The sequence below is a fragment of the Monopterus albus genome, unplaced genomic scaffold, assembly GCF_001952655.1.
Source record: "Monopterus albus unplaced genomic scaffold, M_albus_1.0 scaffold98.1, whole genome shotgun sequence".
Lineage (NCBI taxonomy): Eukaryota > Metazoa > Chordata > Actinopteri > Synbranchiformes > Synbranchidae > Monopterus > Monopterus albus.
This window is the reverse complement of record NW_018127978.1, coordinates 563,093-576,180: the sequence shown is the minus strand read 5'-3', so window position 1 is coordinate 576,180 and position 13,088 is coordinate 563,093. Positions and strand designations below refer to the sequence as shown.

Sequence of the window (13,088 nt, the reverse complement as noted above, 5' to 3'; positions counted from 1 at the left end):
TCTGAAGACATGCTTCAGGGGGGTTTCAGACTCTGTGAAATCATCTGAGGCCACTGGCCAGACTGTTCTTCACTTTAACAAGAAGTGTCAACAGTACACACATCCTTGCTTGCTTGTTACTATATTCCTGGTAAACAGCAGCTTTCTCTAATTAGACAAGAAGCTAACACAGTAACTCCACAAAACTGAAACAACTGGTCAGTTGATGGATTAGTTGATCATTCATCAGCAACTTTTTGGATAATTGATTTAGTCTGATTTCATTGTTCCAGCAAAAACACTTGTTGAAGTCTCTCAAATGTGACAACCTTTTTAAATCTTTGTCATTTATAATATTTATCTGAAAGCCAATAAAACAAGGAATCTGAAATCACTGATTTTGGCTACAGGAAATTATAAGAGGCATTTTCTCGTTTCTTTTATTTTGATAACAGCTCTGTCATAATGAAAATTATTATTGCAAAGTCAACATATCTTTGTGTTTGGAGAGGTACATTTTGGTGTCAGCTTTGCCACAATAGGCTGGTCACAGCTACTCAATAGGTTATAGGTAAGTGTGAATGTAGACCTCTACATACACACATTCATTTTTGAGAAAATGAAATAAAATTAAAATAATTATATGTAATTAAATATATAATATATTTAATTATATAATCCATCAACCAGTATGTGTTTGAAAGTTATCAGAAGCTTGTAAACGGAGTGTGGGTTGTGAACTAATGTAATTATAAGCAATGAAAAATATATCTTTGTTCAAATATCATTAATATATGATCTAAATCCAACCCTTAGCCACAAGAAACGCTCAAGAGATACCATAAGCATGCCTTTTGTTTTATTACTTACAAAGTCATAATTATTTTATACAAATGTCAAGTATGTAGAATATTTTTGTAATTCAAAAAAATCTGTAGCGAGAAGAGACAGAAAATGTAATATTTAATTTATATTACACTAGTTTAAAAAAAAAATTATTTTCAGGTGATATTTGCAACATCAACGTCACTGGTCTTACTGGGGTCCTTGACGTGGCATTAATAAGCAAACATGGAGGTGGTGCGCAAGGTTTTATAAAGTTTGTCTGTACATTTTGAGCATTATAATGATTATTAGCTTCATTCAGCAACCACAACACAGCCTATATGCTTTTATGCTGTATCCTTTGCGGGTATTTTAGGTGTGAAATTGTAAAATGAGCGGCTGGGCTGGTTTTTCTGATGAGGAACTACGGAGGATGCAGCAGAGAGGTAACGTTTCTCATTGCTAATGTTAGCATTCTTGCTAATGCTTCGGCTTCCCAAGTATTTTATTTTCGGTAAAAACCTCCGGTAGTAACTATCACCGCGTGTATTTCAGACTTAGCAGCAGCCCGCGGTCGGAAACCGGCTCCAGCCAACCGGAGCCGGCAGCAGTTACAGCGGGAAAGGGCTCTTCAGTTAGCCGCCCAGAAAAATGCAGGAACAGATTCACCGGAACTTCCACCCGAGCAACTGCTCACTAAACCACCGCCGAAGGAAGAGCCTCAACCCGCCGCTCCATCAGGCGCTCCGGCTGTCAAACAGGAGGTGAAGGAGAAGCCCAGCCTGTTGAAGTCGACTGAAAGTTGTCATTCGGCTGCAGAGGAGGAGACCCCGGCTGTGAAAGAGCTGGACAAACAAGAGGTGGAACTGTTAGTATGATTTTGTTGTTGTACACACTGCAGAAGTTCGCATTGTTCTGCATAACATGTCGGCTGCTTTGTACATAACACTTGTCTATGACTGTTGCTGCCTCCTGTTAGTGGTCATAACGGCTGGTGGTATCCTCTGTCCAGCTGCTGTCCCTTTCACCTGGGTATAAGTGTTTTTATGAACAGGCTTAGTCCAGCATTGTGTACACTACCCTGTAATTTGGTCAGTACGTGTTTTTTTTAAACCTGCTATCTAGCAATGGGCTAGGTTATTTAAAAGGTGACTCTCAGATCTCACAGATGTGTACGATCTGCATGGGGCCAAGCCAACGTTGAAAACAGGTAGCAAGTCACATAGGTGACATTGAGGTCAACGCTCAAGTAGGCACGGATTTAGATGACATTTTATTGAAGGTGGCTTACCACATGTGCAGAGCCAAGGTTTTATGATAGTCTGAAAAAACATCCATGCACAGACATATACTAACTGCTTCAGATGCTTGAACCTTTATTTTGCATATTTATGTTTAGATAAGCAGGGCTTGTGCCACTAAGCATTTCCACTGAATTTGAGATAGACATTACACTTTTCCTTTATACAGTGAATGTGTGAGCTTTCATATGTTGTGAACTTTTAATCAAACTGCCTTTAAAGTAGATCTTTGTTTTTATCTCTCTGTGAGCATACATTAGATGTGCAGCTCCTTTCATGGTGTTTGTTTTTTATCTTTCTGATTTTAAGATGCATTTTCTTTGTCTTTTAACTCTGTGCGACTCACCAGACGGGAAAAGACGCGTCTGGAGCAGCTGCAGCAAGAGCAACAAATAATCGAAGAGAGAAACAAGCGCAAGAAAGCTCTGCTGACAAAAACTATTGCTGAGAAGTGAGTATGGATGGCTTGGTATCATGGTGACGCACGGGAGTGACGGCTCAGACAAAAAGATTAACATTGACCAAAAGAACTGAATTTACCTTACCAGTTAATTCTCCACAGGTCCAAACAGACTCAGGCAGAGGCCGTGAAGCTCAAGAGAATCCAGAAAGAGCTGCAGGCCCTCGATGACATGGTGTCCAGTGATATCGGCATCCTGAGAGGAAAGATAGAACAGGCCAGCTGGGACTACACTGCCGCGAGGTACAGAGGCACAGTGAGAACATAGGGAATTAGACAAAGTGTGTTTTATGAAGAAGATATCTGTGATTTCTGACAGACAAACGTTAGTGAGATCTTGGGCCTATGTACAGAGGAGAACAGAGCACGGTACAACCTGTGACATTGAACATGTAGTAGACCTTTTTCACAGCAGATGTGTGGCTGCAGTAAAAGCACAGATGTCACTGATAACATTACAAACGGCTTAATTCAATTCTGGCAGGCAAATTGTACGCTCCTGGTGTTGTACATGCTGGCACTGTGATGCAGACTGGGACACCTGATGGAACTGAGCCATAGTTAATCATATGTGATTCTCCTCCTTTGAAAATGTCAGCAATAGAGCTCTGGACCTGGAGCAGCTAAATGGAAATCAGCCCTAAATCATCTGATTTTTTTCACCTGTGCTTCTCCTGCTGTTACATGTCAGGGTGCTCTCAGTGAAAAAACAACAACCTACAGTACAGAGTGTTACACTGATAACAAAAAGGCACTAGCTTTGCTTAACCAGCTGTAAATATAACACAGTGACCAGCCTTCTGCAGGCAGCTACTCCTCCAGTGCTGTAGACATGATAACATTATCTGTAATGATTAAACAACACCCCCTGTTTTGCTATGAGCTTTCTGGTTTTTGGACATGGTTTGGTCAGCCACTGTTCTTCCTTATATTTAATCACAGTATTGCAGTAAACAACATTGTGTGATATTATTTTGTTGAAAAACAAGTTACCAGGTAGTCTACAGTACATTTACTGTAAACCCTTGAAACACTGCCCCCTGCAGATGGTTTCCAGAACTTGTGTAACTGTCTCCACAACATGTTGCCCACCGTGAGCTGCTGTCTGCTGTTCTGCTCCAACACAGAGGTTAGCATGAGTACAACAAAAATCCTGAATAATTTGGTAAATACTACATAAAACTGATATTTATCTTCCTGAATCTTGAAAATATTCTATTTTCTACAGGTCTTTGTACTTTGAAAGTTTGATAGCAGCTCCAGGCACACGGACTGTAAACTGTGTTGTAATGAACCAACTCACAGTGAAATGGTATGTTGCCTTGTGCATGGAGCTGTAAGTGTGCAGAGCCTGTTGTGTCATGAGCACTCGTTATCACGAATGTTTGTGTAACGGAGAGAGGACCCGACCTTCACACACTCATTACACTGGACTCTGTTATGATAATGTTGATTTCACGAGTGGTTGAAATTGCACTGAGGTGGAACATAAAACCCAGAGGTGGAATTCAGTGTTCAGTAATGTTTGACATCATCTGGTGTGTTGCCACGGTTTCCAAACAGCATGTGGTCTTCACAGTCAAACAATGATTCTGTGTCTGGATGCTGTGGGAGGAGTGCTGCTGTGCTTGAAAAGATCCCAGGTTGTTTGAGAAATATGAGGATGGTTTCTGTTAGAAAACATGTTTTACACTGAGCTACAGAAGCCAAAGAGCTTCACGGCGCTTATAATGAACAGTCAAGGAATGCAGATGGGAGTTCTTGGATATGTTAGAGTAGATAAACACCCCCCACGTTCCTTCTTCATTTTCTTTCATTATTTGTTTACGCTTTGTGACAGAAAGCGTTACCAGAAGGCGGAGTCAGAGTACGTGATGGCCAAGCTGGACCTGCACAAGAAAACTGAGGTGAAGGAGCAGCTGACGGAGCACCTCTGTGCCATCATCCAGCAGAACGAGCTGCGTAAAGCCCACAAACTGGAGGAGCTGATGCAGCAGCTGCAGCTTCAGGCCACTGTGGAGGAGCCGGAGAGGCCGACGGAGGAGGATGAGAAGGAGAGGAAGAGGAGGAGAAGCAGCAGCTATATAGATGTGCAGAGGGATGGGAAGGAGGGAAACGGCTCAGTACAATCAACCACAGACTGTAAACCCACAGAGGAAGAGGCTGTGAAGGAGGAGAAGGGAGGTGATGTGCAACAGGAGCACAGTCCGTGCACTGAACCACCAAAGACTGAACAAGACTGTAGACCAGTAGAGAATGGTGCTGTGAGTGAGACCGCGGCCTCCTGAGGCTCCGTCACCAGACACACTTTCTCCACTGTAGGCATCAATATGAAACATTAACCGTGCTCTTCACTAGTACTGTCAGCTGAGTGACCCACCTGCACAGAGAGGTGCAGGCCACACTGAGTGCATCCTTAGTGCTGGACTGACACCAGAGAGTGGGTTCACATCTGCATGGTGGGTTTTGGTTTAGGCACCATAAGCACTTTGGAGCAGTTTTGGGAAACATTTGTGCTGAATATCGAAGAAGTCGTCGTGTCCCGTCTGGGGCATTTCTCTGTATAAAACCAAGATGCCCAGTTTTCCCCGAGGGCTTTGAGTGTCCTAAACAGAACCACAGAAACCTTAACAATGCTTTAGTTGCTATGAACACATGTTGTAGAACAACAAATGAAACATCACATTTCCAGAAAAGTTCAGCATGAACATTTGGCATCTTTGCTGATTCAGTTATTATAAACATTTCCACATGATGCTGCTTAAAAGAACCCGACCCTGCAGCCTGGCAGTAACATCACCGCCGCTCTCTGCATTATCTGCACATGGCAGCTATGGTTCAGGTTAGAGTGGGACTGTGGTTACGGCAAATAAACTATGGTTAAGGTTAGGCCAGTCAAACACTTTATGTTTGGGGCAGGATGGTGGTTTAATAAAAAGGCAAATGAATTCCATGACCATCTTACACGCTGCACTTTTACTACATGTAGGACACGTGCAGGTTTGTCTAATATGGCCGTGAACCTCAGCCAAGCAATATTGTGTCTTTTTTAAAACACATACTTTACTTTTGCTTCTCAGTGTATTTACCATTGACAGCATATGGTTGGGACCAGGCTGGTCTGTAGAACCAGGTATCGACAAACTACCAAGTACTGGTGGCTGGTATCAAACGTCTGGTTAGAGTCTTGTTGACTTCTTCAGTCAAAGTTGTTTCAGAGTCTATTTGAGTCAAAGTCCTTGTATGACTTGTTTTTATTTTGACGTTTATCTTTTCTGGCTGTAAGCAACAATATTGTTTGGCATTGGGTTTAAATCTGAAGTACTGTATCAGCGCTGCTGTTGAGAACTTTGAAACGGTATGTGTGTACATGCAGGGTCAGACAATCGGCTGCAGAGTAGACCAGAAGAATCTTCAGTCCGTTGTGTTTACTTGTGTGAGCTCCTCTTCAAACGTGCTTTTACTTGACATGTAAATGATGTGAGCAAAGGTTGAATTCAGAGGTTTTTGACTGTACAAGAGTGAACGATGTGTCCTGCTCAGGTCCTGGAGGAGAGTGAGTGCTTCGTGCAGACAGACTGGGTTTCTGTTCCAGACAGGAACCCTGCTGCCATATGTGCTGGAGCTGGCGTTGGGCTTGTGCTTCACAAAGCTAATTGTCATCTTGTCAGTGCAGCTGAGGAGCCTCCTGAATGGTAAGATGATATGTGACCGTGCATGTCCAGCTGCTCTCAGCTGCGTGTGCAGGGTGTGTTGAAAATAATATATGACAGTAATCTAATGTTAATCTGTAGGTACGTGGGTCTGACCAGCGTCTGATTTCTTAGTTTGAATGTTCTGAAGCTGATGCATAGAGGAAGGTATTTAAATGGGCTATATAAATAAATAAAGGTGATATTTAGCTACACACTACACTGGGATATTTTACTAAAATAAACTTTAAAAATTGCAGGTTTCCCTGATGTGTGTTTTGTCCTCACTTGGTCACTGTAGCATTTAGACAGTGAGTTCTTTGCTGGACTGAAGCTCCAGCGGCAGAGCGGTGTTGGACTCGAGTCACGTTAAAGCACTCTGTGTTTCTGTAACCTGCCAGGAGATTTTGCAGCGCTCCAGTCACATCTGGCCGCCTGGAGCAGATACGGTAAAGGCAGCTTTTTAAACGGGCTGGGGGGAGAGGGACTGGCGGCCTCCCTGTTCCTGCGGTGCTGGACGTCCTCAGGAGCAGGTTTATTCAAATGAAACTGACTTTATTAAGTCATTAGGACTCAGGTGTGAACATCACCATAACATGTTATTAACTACTGTACATTTACTCAAGTGCAACTTTGATTTGCCTGTACTTCTCTATTTTATACTTCTATTTGACTACATTTAGGAGTGTTGGAACTTTTGGCAACAACAGATTCACAGTAGAATCAGATTCTACTAAAGTCAGATGCTTTTGTGCACTGACACTTTGGATCGAGTCCTTTTAGTCTTGAAATGAGTCCTAAAAGTAAATAAACTGTTTAGTATTTTCACTTTAGTGTTTTCTAAAACCAGGTTTGATTTTTCAAACCATTCTCCCAGATCTGCCTTTTGGTCTGGTTTCCAGCACACACCTGTTTTTATCAGGTTCATTTAGATTTTAAAATTAAATATTCATATTTAAAAAAAAAATTCTTTAATAAATGAAGAATTTTGGGACTCAGTTTTAGACTTTGGCTTTATTCTAATTATGGAGTTGTATAAAAACACACAAGTAATTAAAACTAGCTCCACCTTCACAGGCTCCAACATTAAAATGACACACGATTAATGCGTCAGTATTAACGATCCAATAATGTAATGCAGCTTAAAAACGGTGCCTACCTTTTAAGACTTCCGTATCTTAAGTAAAACTTTTCATTCGACATATTTCTACTGAACGTTTCTGTGCCCCCTCATTCAGGTTTTATTTCTCGATTAAAAATCTTTGAATTAAAATATTTTGTAGAAAATTTCAACTTTTCAACAAAAACTGCAAACTGGACACATAGACAGGAGGCTGCGGTTTTCAACGGGAGCAATAAGTGTGTGTGTGTGTGTGTGTTGGGGGGGGGGCACCCTTAGGGTAAACTGTATAGAAATGATTATGGTAAAATCAGAAGATACTGGATGCGATGTGGTCTCAGACCGCAGGAATCGCTTCTCCATTGGAAATCCATTTCTATCGGCACTGCGTGTGCGTGTGAGCTGCGGGGAGCGGGCATTATAAAGTATGATTTATGTGGCGCTGCGTCCCCCGACAGGTCCACACAGACCCTGAAACCCGAGAAGCCAAAGACAAAATAGAAATGAGCCAAATCCCTGCAGATCTGGGCATGTGGACGCGCCCGGGCCTCAGCTCGGCTCTGAACTCACTGTCGGCGGCACCAAAGATGGGTCGAGTCACGGAGAGTAACCCGGTTTTAATGTCTGACATAAATCCCGTGGGCTCGCTTTAATGTTGGGCCCACTTTAGTCCTACTTCACTTTGGGAGTTAAACGTCTGTCCAAATGAATTTAGCTGCAGGATAATTAAAGCTCCTATCGCAGCCGCATTATTTTAATTTCCCGTAGGAAGCCATGGAGACTCAAAATAAATAAATCTGGATAATAAATAAAAAAATTACTCTTATCGAACAAAAAGTGAAAGAAGCTCTAATCGAAGTTACATAAAAATAGAAAGTGTTCGACCCATTTCAAAATTATTCACCCGAACTTGATAAGATTACACAAACCTTAACATCTGAACCAAAAGCTAATGAGCTGAAGTGTGTGTGTGTGTGTGTGTGCGCGCGCGCGCTCTCCGTAAACTCTCCGTGTTGTAATCAGGAGCAGATTTGCTGTTTGATGCCGCTGCACCACGGACCCTTCACAGTTCAGCGTGACCCGCCTGCACAGCGCAAACACGCCCGTGGCCTACTCCAGCAGTGGCCTACGGTTCGGGCAGCGACTCCGGCAGCTGGAGCCACTTTGCAGACTTAGATAAAACCGTATTTCGTGTGAGAAGCCTGCGTCTCCCAGAGGTCAACCTGTCAGCAGCTCTGAACCCAGACCGTTTGTTTCAGCTCCATGACAGTGACGCATCGTCATCAGAGTCCGAGACGCACAACTGGTCTCAATGCGCCAAAGCTGCTGCTTAAACGCGTCATACGAGCCTTTTCCAGTCGCTAGAAGCGAAACCTCCCATCTCCAGTTTTGTATATAATCGACTTTATGTTATCTAAATGTTTTATTGATAGCTATGTAACGCCAACAATTTAACACTGACAGAGGTGGCTATTTATAGGTGTAGGACGTAGGCTGTTATTGTTGTTTTAATTAAGAAGTTAATGTAGTGGAGAGTTTTCCGTCGGGCCTCTGCCACAGTCCGTAGTTAACTGTATTAAACAAGCCTGTTCGGACCGAGGCCTGCAGGGCATCTGTGAAATAGTGAGGAGAAAACAGTGGCCTTTCCACCAGAGGCAGCGCCACAGACGAGGCAGGAGCAGGATACAGTCTGGACCGATAGCAAATGGCAGAAACAGACCGGTGTGGATAAAGGTAAAGCTTTTGTAAAACCTCCGAATTAGATCAGATTAAATGACCTGTTATTACTGCGAGCGGCAGCCGACGTGCAACAAAATGCAGTTTAGGGACCAAAACAACAGCAAACGCCATATGGACAGAGAGAACTACGGAAGGTCCTATAGTTGTTAAATATACCAATGAAGTAGCCAAGCTTTCCAGAATAAGTGACATGTAAACGAAATACACGGTGAGCGTTTATATTTATGCACAACACATACAAGTGAGGACTGTTACATTTTCCATGTTTAGCAGAACCTTTGGTAGCTATCTAAAGTTCGGGTCTGCATCTCTGCCGTCGACATAATAAGGCCTCCTCATTCTGGATCCTCCTCTGGAAGCTGCGCTCAGCCCCGAGGCTGTGGGGGAGGCCGGTGGGGGAGGCCTGCAACTGAGCGGCGGTGTGGCACCGGTTTCTCCGCGATCAGGCGCAGCGCGGGGACAGCGTGTCCGCGGCATGTGGCTGCCTGCGCAGGATGCGAAGAGTCCGCAAGGAGGCCGTTTGCTCACATTCAGGGAAATAAGCACCGAGGGCCAGCGGACAGCGGGGCCAGGACGAGTGGGAGCTCTGAATGACACTGGCAGTCACACCACAAAAATACTTCCGTACAAATTAAAGTTCTGCATTCATTCAATCATTCAGAATGTGAAATATTATCAGACTGTTACCACTGACGCATCATTTTAGTGATGAACTGGGTGCAAGCTTCCACGTTAACTGCACAGCTGGGTGGTTCAATTTGTAGCAAACCATTCATTTTATAACATAATCATATGGGTTTTTAATGTCAGTCTAAATCTGTGAAGTGCCCAGTAACTGTAGCTGTCAGGAAAATGTAGTGGTGAGAAAAAATACGTTTCTCTAAAACAAGTAGAGCCTTGTTTCTCTGAGGCGTTTAATACATCTGCGGTAAAGTCAGAGTAAATCAGTTATATTTACAGTGTGGACAACACAACAACATATGTCACTGTTTGGATAAAGACAAACTTCACAAAGGGAAGAACAATAGAACACAGGAGTGGAAACTAACTAGATTTACATCCAGCATGACTTATTAAAAAGTTTGAAAAGTCAGCAATTACTGAATTTACTGATAATGTGATAGCTATGAACAGTTGGTAACGTGATGTCACCTGGGCTCTGGTATGTTTTCAGTGAATAACTTCATCCTTGACATCTGTACAGTTGTGTGTGTGCTGTGTATAAGCTCTGGCACCTGTTCAATCATTGTGATCACCTTTTTCAGACATTAATCTCTTCAGCTGTGTGTGGACAGTCACAGTCAGGCCTGTGTGTCTGACATGCTCACAAGCTGAAGTAAAAGTTTTGGCTTCGACTTTTAGTGAAATCCAATCCAGCACAGAGGCCGACCGAGGCTGCATGCGCTGTGTACCTGAACGCTCACGCTCCCACCTGCCCATTGACTCCTGCTCATTCTGGTTTAGAGAGTCAGCAGGTTCTCGTGGTGTCTCCGTTCACCTCCCGCCCACCGTCTCCCCCCAGAGCCAGACCAGACCTCAGACCAGCGCGGTTCCTAATTATCCCCGTTCAGGCTTTTGGTCCTGACATGAGTTACAGTCCACAGTTTCATGACCCTGTGATCAAGTTCCTTTTCTAATTCACAAAGCCAGTTTACTGTTGTGAAGCTCTGCATTCATTTATCATCATTCCTGTTTTTGGCTCCTGCAGTTTAATATTGTGTCTGAGTGAAAAATATCAGTCTTTAAGATTTATAGGCAACACTTCATGGAACTTAGTCTGAGCCCAGACAACTGTACGACTGATGAAATACTGGGAGCCTTTAACACAGAGATTAAACACAGTCAGTCACTTTGTGTTGCAGGTCAGCAACACTAAGACATTACTGTTACATTAACACAGCTGGTCTGAAGGGCCTGATGTAAAGTGTGCACACATACATGTACATTCAGCTCCCGTAAACATCGAGTTCACATTTAAACACATAAAAACATGCAGCTTCATTCATTTCATTATTCATTTCATTATGAGCCTTCAGTTTTATCTTAACAATTGTGTGTCAGAGCTTTAAGTGTTCAGGATTCTCAGGTGTCGTATGTGTCAGTTTTATTATAAAAACACAGATTAAAATGATATTTATGTATTAATTTAGTTTTAATTTGTTGGATTGCATTTTATTTTATTTATTTTGCTGCAGACAAAATAATGGCATTAGGTCTAACTGTGTGTTTTGCCTTTCTTTAGAAATGCAACATGTAACATCCTGCAGATTTTTAATCCACAGTTAATTTAATTTAATCAGAGTTTATCAAATGCAAATGTTCCATTATCCAAGCTGGTTGTCACCTTGAATGTTCAGTGATACTGGAGACTGTGGAAGCTGTGGATCCCTGCTCTTTATGACGGTTCTCGGCCTTTCTGTTGGTCACGACGTCTCAGGATTGATTCACTAACATACAATGTAACAGCAGACAGTAACTGTGGTGAGAGCGAATGGCATGTTGTGCATTAAAGGTAACAGCTGGACAAGGATGATTGCAGTTTGGATCTCAGACCATGGGGTCACCGGGCTGAGGGCGTGTCGACATCCTCTGAGGCTGATCTGTGATTTGGGGCTGCATAAACAAAGTTCTCTTGATTTGAACCGACTTCACAACTCAGTCATCAGCGGTTGTTCCCTGTATCGTGTTCACATTTGTATTTTTGTCTAAAATTACTTTTAGTATGAAGGCTGTGTTTAAGCTCGTCTACTGTCATTGGGTAGTGTAGCAGTTAATCATAGCAAATTATTTATTGAACTTTATTATCGAGCTGTATTTTTATTAGTTTGTAATCCCTGTCCGTCTGTAAACAGATGACGTTAGTGGCCACAGAGCCAACAGCTGAAGCTCTGGGTTAGCATTTAGGCCTACTTCATTATAACTGTTTGCAGATACTGTGTGTCGATGACCTTTTTCTATTAGGTTTATTTTATGAAGTTTACAAAGCTGCATTTCTTTGTTCAAATAAAAAAAAAAAAAGGCAAACTACTTTCTATATGAACCAGAGCACAAATGCAGCCGTAGATTCTTAGCGAGCACGGCTTCTCGCTAACGTCAGCTCTGCAGGTTTGCCTGTTCCTCTCGGAGATGTTTGGACATTTCCATTCGCCACAGACAAACTGTAGCAGCCGGAGCAAACAGGCCACTTTCACATCCAGCTTGGAACAAAGACCGGGGGCCCTGGAGGAGACGACTGTGAGTCTGAGACGTGGGGAGGCCCTTTTTTTTTCCCCGGTTGGCACCGGAATGGAGTTGTAGGCAGGAAAAGAGAATCTGGGGGGAAAACTAATGATGAAAAAGTCTACTCTATCCCTGTGCCTTCATTAAATACATGGAAAGAACGAGCGAGGCACATCTGGATTCAATCGGCCTCTCTTTGATGGCATCAAGTGTTCTTTTCCCAGATCAGGGGGCTGGAGGCTATGGGATGTCTAAGCAGCTCAGAGCCCAGAGTCGACTCCTACCAACCCCCCACAGCCCCCATCGCCTCCGCTGCCCCACTCCTTCCATCCCCTCAGCCCCACCACCTCTCCACTTCACTGCAGTACCAGCAGGAACAGGTTAGAAGCCTTCACTTTCACTTTGAGGGACTTTCTCTGTTTCTGCTCTCAGGTTCACCACCAGGGAGATTTTGGCCTTTTTCCTGCACAACCTTTATCTGATGCTGGGGGTTACTTAGGAGATTCAGAGAAAAGCTTTTAAAATACGACAGAAAGCACTTTAAACATCAACTGGCTTGTGACACATCATCAGAAGTTGTGGCTTTGTATAATTGTGCTGTGATTTTCCTTCTCACCTGAAGAGGTGTCCAGTGTTTTTGTAAACGCTGGACAGTGACCCTGTAACTCTTTCATGGGACTCCTTGATGTGTCCCAAACCCAAGGTTGGGAACCGCAGTTTTAGAGAGGTCACTCCTTCTTTCTCTCTTTCCC

General features: G+C 43.1%; 1 protein-coding gene across 5 annotated transcripts; it reads left to right on the top strand.

Annotated features, from left to right (window-relative positions):
- Positions 1-1,017: 1,017 nt before the first annotated feature.
- On the top strand, positions 1,018-6,809 carry gorab (golgin, rab6-interacting). Of its 5 annotated transcripts, none has more exons than XR_002275614.1 (6): positions 1,018-1,250; positions 1,360-1,672; positions 2,455-2,556; positions 2,668-2,808; positions 4,406-6,260; positions 6,659-6,809. XR_002275614.1 is itself a non-coding variant. In XM_020609152.1 (6 exons), exons 2-6 carry the CDS (start codon positions 1,196-1,198, stop codon positions 4,851-4,853), a joined length of 1,059 nt encoding a protein of 352 aa, XP_020464808.1. In that variant the 5' UTR covers positions 1,019-1,068; positions 1,181-1,195; the 3' UTR covers positions 4,854-6,519. The 5 variants fall into 5 exon arrangements, 4 of the variants coding, with proteins under 4 accessions (XP_020464807.1, XP_020464808.1, XP_020464809.1 ...); XM_020609152.1 differs by lacking the exon at positions 6,659-6,809 and having other exon boundaries at positions 1,019-1,068; positions 1,181-1,250; positions 4,406-6,519; XM_020609153.1 differs by lacking the exon at positions 6,659-6,809 and having other exon boundaries at positions 1,038-1,056; positions 1,181-1,250; positions 4,406-6,519.
- The last annotated feature ends 6,279 nt before the right edge of the window (positions 6,810-13,088 follow it).

Excerpts from the sequence above, each read along its gene's own strand:
- gorab (XM_020609151.1), top strand. The coding sequence starts at position 1,196 with ATGAGCGGCTGGGCTGGTTTTTCTGATGAGGAACTACGGAGGATGCAG. Across the intron at positions 1,251-1,359 it reads ACGGAGGATGCAGCAGAGAG|ACTTAGCAGCAGCCCGCGGT; the intron begins GTAACGTTTCTC and ends CGTGTATTTCAG. Across the intron at positions 1,673-2,454 it reads GACAAACAAGAGGTGGAACT|ACGGGAAAAGACGCGTCTGG; the intron begins GTTAGTATGATT and ends GCGACTCACCAG.